The sequence below is a fragment of the Bidens hawaiensis genome, unplaced genomic scaffold (assembly GCF_021521415.1).
Source record: "Bidens hawaiensis isolate Kalapana, Puna unplaced genomic scaffold, B.hawaiensis_p1.1 tig00000284_1, whole genome shotgun sequence".
NCBI lineage: Eukaryota > Viridiplantae > Streptophyta > Magnoliopsida > Asterales > Asteraceae > Bidens > Bidens hawaiensis.
In genome coordinates this window covers 937,372-946,439 of record NW_027491022.1, presented here as the reverse complement: position 1 = coordinate 946,439, position 9,068 = coordinate 937,372, and the positions used below count along the sequence as shown (strand labels likewise).

Here is a 9,068-nt window from a genome sequence, read left to right as displayed (position 1 = left end):
TAGACGGCTGCTGCCAGAGTCCACGCGCCACCACTCGCAGGAACGGACCAACGTAAGCGCGACACGTGTCCCTGACAGCATGTGAGGGGACACGAAAGGCAACTGTAGCACCTCGAGCACACGAAAAGGTCTGACACGTCTCCATCACTGACCCACGTCAGCAACAACCAACCACGTCCAGGGACGATTCGTTTGCACCCAAGAGGATAGAATTTCGCGCAACGGTGAATAATAAGAAGAAAAAGACAAAACACCTATTAAAAGAGCAAACTATTTAGTCTAACTTCTATCTTACCTCGCTCGCGCGAGACAAGACACACATTAGACTGGGGGGGCTTGAAGAGGTATGTACCCGCCTCAACACGGAGCAAGGCGGGTCAACCCACAAGATATAGACAACAGGCTTGAAACCAAGACATTACGAAGGCACAAAGCCAAAACATATGCGCATGGCGCATACAAAACATGCTCAGGCATCATATGCCCAGGCACCACATATGCTCAGGCATCATATGCCCAGGCGTCACATATGCGCGCGTCGCGTTAGCGCGCGGCGCATATCACATCTGCGCATGAAACATCTGCGCGTGAGAATAAAGAGAAGACCTCGCGCATCCTAAGGATTGGCGCGTATCACACATGCACATAATCAACATCATCCTTATCCAAATCAGGATTAGGGCAACCCTGATTGTGCACGTCAGACAACCTTCCAGAAGGTATCTTTTTAAGGAATAAGAATATGCTGATGTTGACAGCTGCCAAATGAAAGGTCGACAACTCAGCATGACACAAGTGCTACCACGTGATTACAACCAACGAGAAAGCGCCAGGTGTCCCAGAGGACACGTGGCGCAGAGTGATTGGAGGAGGCCAACAAGGCTGAGCCCAATCAGTGGAAACCCTAGCACTATAAATACAGCATCAACTCCACAAGGATGGATACTCAATCATTGACAGTTACAGCCAGTAATATCACATTCAATCATATTGAATTACATTCACTCACAGTCAGTTACATCCAGTAACACAATCACACAGAGTATTCAGCTATTAAGCAATACTCTCAGAATTCCTTACACACATCATTATCTTCTCCACAAAATACTTATTCTCACACCGGAGGGTTACCCCAAAGAGGACCCCTCTGTCCCTTTCTGAGGGGTAAGTTGACGGTGCTGTTCATTTTGTAGGTGGAAGAACCCAGATCCAAGAGAAACCATCGGTGAAATTGCATAATCACACCCGAGGAAAGTAGATCGTCTACCAGTGAGTCGATCCACGTTTCTTCAGATATTAATCAGAGTATTTGCTTGATTATTTCAAATCTCTCATCCTTGTAATTATTCTGATGCCAACACTTCCTTGGCATATATATCATCTAAGGACAACAATTTGAGCCAACAAACCTGTTACAGAACAAGTTAGAAGAGAGCTTCAATTTATAAAAGATATGTTCAGTGTCAACACCTTATTGCCTTCTTCCATTTCACAACATCCAAATGTTTTTGCCAAAATATCATAAATACCCCACTAGAAAAATAAATTGCTGACAGCTACATCTGAAGTTGAAATACTTGCTTCTTTTCATTTGTACTTTTAACAAACAATCGGTGAAAATGATGCTGTCACAAATATTCTTTCTAACGTACGTCGCGGATGTTATCAAAATCGCGTAGTTTTCATTATCGACAGCCATTTAGAACAGCCCAAATATTGTCAACTAGTGCGGGTAATTTTTTAAGAAAGTAACAAAAACAGGCAATGAAGAAAACAAGAAATTTGTTGGTAACGGATAAAACAATGAAGCTTTGGAACTGCCTCCTAATCATTCTATGCACATATCCAACTGTAATAAAGAAGCCTTTTTAATTCCTTCTTCAACTTCATCTTCATAAAAATTTTCAACATTTAAGAAGGTTTTGTAAAAAAATCTTGAAGAAATATAGAATCAAGTTCGATATCAGATCTCTCAAAATGAATCATAATTATAGGGGCAGTCGCCCTGATACGGTGATCGATATGGTGAAGCCCATGAATTTTACGGGTGGGTTAGAATTCATGAGCCTAACCTATACGGTGATGAAGAGGAAGAAGTGTGATGATGGAAAATGGGAGAAGCAAGAAGCTGACTTGTTGAATAAGATCACAGGTTATGCACCAAAAGGGTGCATCACCGCGGTTATGGGTCCTAGTGGTGCGGGTAAATCCACTCTTTTGGATGGGTTAGCCGGGCGGATTGCTAGTGGCAGTCTCAAGGGAAAGGTGTCATTGGATGGGAACGAGATGAGCCCGAGCCTGATCAAGAGAACTTCAGCGTACATCATGCAGGACGATCGGCTCTTCCCAATGCTAACGGTTTATGAAACTTTATTGTTTGCGGCTGATTTTCGGTTAGGGTCAATCCTACGGTCTGAAAAGAGGCAGCGTGTAGAGACTTTGATCGATCAGCTCGGCTTATATGTAAGAATCTTAGCATATATTCATTTATATAACAATTTCACAAAAATCAATATGATTTTAGCAAATTGGTTACAGTAGATGATAAAATTGATTTCTATAAATATAACTAATCTTAGAATCATGATAACACAATCAGCTAGATTAAACCAACTGAAGGTACATACACCAACACTTACAGATTAAATTGTGTAATTGTAGACCGCGAGGAACACATACATCGGGGATGAAGGAACTCGAGGGGTTTCAGGGGGTGAACGTCGTAGGGTGTCTATAGGTGTAGACATCATCCACGGACCGTCTTTGCTTTTTCTTGACGAACCCACTTCAGGTTTAGACTCAACTAGTGCACAAAGCGTGATCGAGAAGGTTCACGACATTGCCCGAACCGGAAGCACAGTTGTTCTGACCATCCATCAGCCTTCACACCGTATCTTGCTTCTCCTTGACCACCTGATTATATTGGCTCGCGGCCAACTCATGTACCAAGGATCCCCGAAAGACGTGGGGCTCTATCTAGGCCGCATGGGCCGAAAACTTCCAAAAGGCGAAAACCCTATAGAGTTTTTAATTGATGTGATTCAACAGTATGATCAATCTGAATATGGAGTCGATGCGATGGCTGAATTTGCTCTTACGGGTATGAAACCTCCTAAACTTTACGAAAATGAGTTGTCATTTTCGACTATCCTTCCGTCTCCAACACCACCACCGCGACGAGGCAAACCGAGCCATGACCAAGGCGCCTCTGGAAAGAGGCTTCACCTACAAACCGTTGGGCGGTCAGATCAAGAAAATGGTTTTGATCATAGTGTAAGAAGCCCTTGGAATACTAATAAATCATGGAGCCAAAGTGGAATCATGGAGTCCATTAAATTCACTCCTACAAGTAAGCGAAGTGATCACAAAACACAACGTCCTGCGAGGTAGGGTTTATTCATTTATCAGTTTAATGAAATTGTGAGTTTTTTGTGTCCCAAAAATAATAATTACACAATAGAGAACAACCCACTAGCAACTTTAAAAATCAGACCGGACCATCGGCCGAACCTAAACCGACTACATTACCAGCCTGTTGAGTCCATTTGCACTGCCTTTATTTGAAATCGGCGATTTGGAGTTAAAGCTTCTTCTTCATTTTTTTTTTCCTTTTTCTTTTCATTCTCAAATCTCATTCTATCTATTCATTTTGTTCTAATAGACTCCTTTATATAGGGGATTGTTTGAGATTGCTTAATTTACCCAACTTATAAAATTTTTTAAAAAAAATAATATAAGTTGTATAAGGTGTTTGTATTACTTAAAAAGTCTGAGGGGATAAGTTATAATTTAAAATTTTATGAGTAATCACCTTTTTCGAGAAGTTAAGAGGTTGAAATAATGCATCCAAACCTCCCATTAGACAAGTCTATTTGTTGTGTTAGTACGGGTACCCCTCTAGGTCTTAAAAAATTCCACTTCTCTAAGGTAGTGCTCTTACTTTAACATTAAAAGGTTGTCTTTACAAAGACGACAACCAATTTTTTTTAGTTTTAAGAAGACGATTTTTTTTACCGCCGCACTCTTCAATTTAAAAGCATCTTTGCTGAAGTTTATAATATGTATAATGGGTGATATCTTTTCATAAAATGTATATTTATATTTTTCATAGTTCATATACATTAACATTGCTGGTGTATATTATCATTGTCAAGTTACACCAAAGTATTTTTATTAATAGTAAGTTCTCTTTTTTCTAGACATTAAAAAAAAAGTTTTGTTTTTTAAAGTTTAACTACAAGTGTTTTTTTTATTTAAATTAATGCATTATTTTTTTTTCTTATTGAACACAAAAGTTTTACTCTTAACGTTTGGCCAAAATATAAATCAATAAAGTTTTTATTTTTATTTCAAAAGTTATACAATTTAAAATTTAACACAAAGCTTTTATTTTTTAATTTTGATTAAAAAAAAGCTATAGACGTAGTTTGTTTCTTTTGTTGTTCTGCTATTAATTTTGTGACGAACATAACCGATAAAGAAATCGGTACCGATGTTTTTTTTCTTGGATTGATAAAAACACATGTTGGTGTCTTCTTTTTTTTAACATACCTTGACCTTACTAGTTTCTATAGTTTTTAATCGATATAAACATTATCCTTTTTAGCATTTGACAACTATATTTCTTAGGATATTTCACTAGTTTTGTTTTAAATCATCAGTTTTATAAGTATATTGTTTTTTTCTTTTCAAATTACTTCTAACGTTATGTTGTTTTTGAAACGGTCATACAAGTGAAGCGTAGTCAGTAGTGTTTCCCAAAATTTAATATCTAAATTTCTGAAACTTTTTCTGTTGCTTCTAATACAGTGCATCTCCCGGCTACACATACTCAAGTGACATTATAGCAGGAACCCCAACTCCACATAGCAGTGACTACACAGTCAATGAAGATGACTATCTCACCCCAAACAATGCACCAAATGCTTCAAAATATAGCCATTTAGGTCCCAAATTTGCAAACTCTTTCTTTCAAGAAACATGGGTTCTCATGCGAAGAAACTTCATAAACATCCGAAGGACCCCGGAGTTGTTTCTTTCACGGCTAATGGTGTTGACCATCATGGGGTTCATGATGGCCACTTTGTTCTTGAAACCCGAAAGAACAATGCAAGGAATAACCAGTCGCCTCAGCTACTTTATTTTCACAGTTTCCCTATTATTCTTCTCATCAAATGATGCCGTTCCTGCATTTATCCAGGAACGGTTTATATTCATTCGGGAGACTTCTCATAACGCATATCGTGCATCATCATACACGATTGCGGGATTAATAACCTATCTACCCTTTTTATTACTTCAGGCTGCGGCATATGCGGTTATCACATGGTTTGCATTAAAGCTAGAAGGCCCTTTTATTTATTTCTTGGTCATCCTTTATGTTTCTCTCCTCACCACAAACTCATTTGTGATGTTTGTAAGCTCTGTTGTCCCCAATTATATTCTCGGGTATGCGGTGGTTATTGCTTTTACCGCTTTGTTTTTCTTGTTTTGTGGTTATTTCTTGAATAGCCACGATATTCCTGCTTATTGGAGTTGGATGAATAAGGTTTCGACAATGACATACCCGTATGAGGGGCTTTTGATAAACGAGTATCAGAGGGATGAAGTTTTTGGTCAGACACTTTTAGGGACAAACGTGACTGGAATTGATATTTTAAAGTCACTGAACATTTATCATGGAAAGGATCAGAAATGGGTCAAGGTTTACATAATGTTGGGATGGGCGGTCCTGTATAGGATCTTCTTTTATATCGTTCTTCGTTTTGCTTCAAAGAACCAGAGGACATAAGTCTTGTAAGAAAAGGGTGATCTTGAATTAGGTGATAATAAGAACAACATGTTCAGAAACAGGAATGTTAGCTTGAATGGATTGATATTATTGCAGGTTTTGTTTTATTTAATCTTATTATATATGAGGATATACATGTATAACATGTGAAGTTGATCATACGGTTGTATTTGGCCATGCGAACAGACTCTGAGATTTGGTGGTAACAAAAAAAAACACAAAACTTGCAGATGTTTACAAACACCAAAACATACTCATAAAATACTGGCACGGTTACTTTTATTCCGCCTTTAAAAAAAAATACAAATGGGATTACACTGGCTATTTGTGACCATGGTTTTGATCGACGGGTTAAGTAACTGTTATATGAGTTCAGTGGCGAACCTTGGACGAAATGTATGTGTGGGAGGGTTGGGGGGGGGGGGGAACTCAAATTGTATGAAAATTTTCATAAACAAGGGGGAGGGGGTTAGATTTTCGGCCACGAACGGGTAAATTTATACCATGTATACAAATTTTATGGCGAAAAACGAGTTAATTTACACTGTTGCGCAAGAGAACAAGGGGACGGGGCCACCCTGCCCCTCAATAAGTTTCACCCCCTGCATATGACCGGTGCAATTAACTATTACATAATCTATGCTTAAATGACAAAATACAAGTACAACTAAAACAATCCAATGTTTTCAGATGCCAAGGTTTAATTTGCAACAATGCCTCCCCTAAACTTGGCATCCAATCTTTCCATCCTGCCATAGCTTTTTTTCCTCTTGATTTTAGTTTCTCCATCATCATCACTCTTGCATAATTCTTCAACTAATAAGCTTTTCTTCCTTGCTATCTTGCTCGCTAGTTTCACTTTCTTCGATCTCTATTTTCTTCTTGTTGAATTCCTGGTGATACCAATATAAAATGTCGGTCCTCATACGATTAGCCATCTTCTATTTAAAGCGTAACTCCTAAGTAACCATTCCCAATAAATTATTCTTGGAAGTCTCCTAGGTTCTCCACTTCTCTGGATATTTGTATGATCACATACATTTAAAAAAAATGATTACCTTCCCATTACGATCATCCTCGGTGGTATGTAACATCTTCTTTTAGCTTTGAATCTTTCATGAACCATCAGTTAGCATTAGTTATATATTTTTGTTGTTGTTATATTGATGCATGGGTGAAAAAATGTGTTCTAAGTGCTTAATATGGTGTTATTCAATTGTTTATATGTATCGAACATGAGTACATTGATTGATTTTATGATTGTAGGTGATCAGGGCTTAAAGAAACCAATTTGGAGTATTTAGGATGGAGCAGAAATGAAAGTAATGATATATTATAAGATATAGAATTGAAATACAAAGACGTGGCCGAAAACGTGAAGGAAGACGGAGTTGGAATGAAGATGTTATGAAAAAAACGGTTTTCTATTATTGTAGCAGCGGTAGCGTACAGCTGGGCTAACGGGGATTTTGGGTTTATTTATTATTTAACTTAATATTTAAGACTAAGAAACCTTAAGATCAATTATTCTTCATACCCTCGCCACCTTGGACGATTTCGAGGCTTGGATTCATCATCTTAATACCTTCTAATCACCAATTCTTCCATAGTTTCATCCTTCTAATCCGTAATCGAGTTAATCATGATGCAGAGGCAAGGCTAAACCACTCGTGACCACTTCAGTTGTAGGGCTTGCATATGAACTGGTTATATTTTATGAACATTACATGTATTGTGATTTAGTTTTGATTAATCTTTTGGTTGATTGAATCCATATTTTTTATTGGAACGGATTAAACAATTGTTTCTCTAGGACTTTCGTTTTATCGTCAATTATTTGGTTTGTGTTCATCAACATTTAGGATTAAGTTCTTATCATCATTTGAACGTTTTACATTAATCATTGATAGATACTTAGTTTTGTATTAATGAACTGGTAATTAGGTAGACTGTGTTCAGTTGTGTAAATTCTTTGGAGTAAGTTCTGTGAATCATCATAACCAAACTATTATGTCTAGTAATCATTTATCTAGTCTAGTAAAAGAATCATGTCTATGTGATTTCCCAATTGGTATAAATTATCGTCAATCAGTTTATTGCATATCCCGAACCTAAAGTGTTAGTCACTGTTTTCTCAAATTGTTTTACAATTAAGTCATTATTCAAGCTGCTTGACATCATTTGTCCACCCTAGTATAATTAATTAAAAAGCATTAAACTTGATTAGCACTTTCAACTGATTCCCTGTGGATTCGACACCTTGCTTGCCCTAGCTAGTAAAGGCAATTTTTTAAATGTTTTTGATTGACCTTTCGGAATCGATTAAAATGGCGCGTTGTCGGGGAATCAACGTGAAATGTGCTAGTTTAGTTTGTTTGTTTTCAGTTTTTAGTTTAATTTTTTTTGTCAGTTTTACACGGGGTGTCAGTGTTTTTGTGTGTGTAGGTAATCTGTCAGTTTTATGCATACGAGGCATTCAAGAAGAAGGAGCCGCTACAGTTTGATCCAGAAATTGAGAAAACAGCTAAGAGAAACCGAGCAGCTCACAAAATAGGATTGAATAGACAGTCCGATACTGAATCATCAAAACCCAAATCCGAATGCATGAGTCAACTATACAATTAAGACCCAACCATTAACCTACCCGAAAACCAAGACCAACCCGCCAATCAAGAATACCCAATCCCACATAATGATCCACCACCACCACCCCCCGGTCAAAGTCAAAACCAACACCGAAACTGAGTAAACTGTGGTGGTGAACAGAATCAGAGACAACCCCTTACCCTTAACAATGATCCTTTATCCTACCAGAACTTCAAGCCTCACAATTACCACGGCCAAATATTTTATGAAGGGCAAAACAAAAACAACCGGATAGGTTGAGGAGGCGATAATCATTCAGTCAGATCAGCTCCTCAAAATCGTAAGGGACCGTTGGAATTCAGAGACGATGGTGTTAATACATTATTCGAGCCAAGATCTAGTCGCATAGGATACGCCAATTTGTAAACGAGACAATATACATTAAAGGATGATCGATACTGTAAAACGCTGTTAAGCCTATTGATATAGTCACTATACTGATACGTTAAGTTCGTGATCAATCAATACGTTAAAGGAATACTTTATGATGGAGGATGATACATTAATGGTGAGGAGAAAATCCGGCAGCATAACTTTACAATGAATAAATATGGCACGGATCTCTAGGTAATTCTTTATGGAAGGCCTATATATAGGCAGGGCTCATTCGTTAAACTGTATTAACGAATGA

At 37.8% G+C, this 9,068-nt stretch overlaps 1 protein-coding gene across 1 annotated transcript; it reads left to right on the top strand.

Moving 5' to 3' along the window:
• Positions 1–2,013: 2,013 nt before the first annotated feature.
• On the top strand, positions 2,014–5,800 carry LOC143618833 (ABC transporter G family member STR2-like). Its single transcript, XM_077090916.1, has 3 exons — positions 2,014–2,463; positions 2,662–3,386; positions 4,810–5,800. The coding sequence occupies exons 1-3, from the start codon at positions 2,023–2,025 to the stop codon at positions 5,789–5,791; spliced, it is 2,148 nt and encodes a 715-aa protein (XP_076947031.1). The 5' UTR covers positions 2,014–2,022; the 3' UTR covers positions 5,792–5,800.
• Positions 5,801–9,068: the final 3,268 nt, after the last annotated feature.

Excerpts from the sequence above, each read along its gene's own strand:
- LOC143618833 (XM_077090916.1), top strand. The coding sequence starts at position 2,023 with ATGGTGAAGCCCATGAATTTTACGGGTGGGTTAGAATTCATGAGCCTA. Across the intron at positions 2,464-2,661 it reads TCGATCAGCTCGGCTTATAT|ACCGCGAGGAACACATACAT; the intron begins GTAAGAATCTTA and ends GTGTAATTGTAG. Across the intron at positions 3,387-4,809 it reads AAAACACAACGTCCTGCGAG|TGCATCTCCCGGCTACACAT; the intron begins GTAGGGTTTATT and ends CTTCTAATACAG.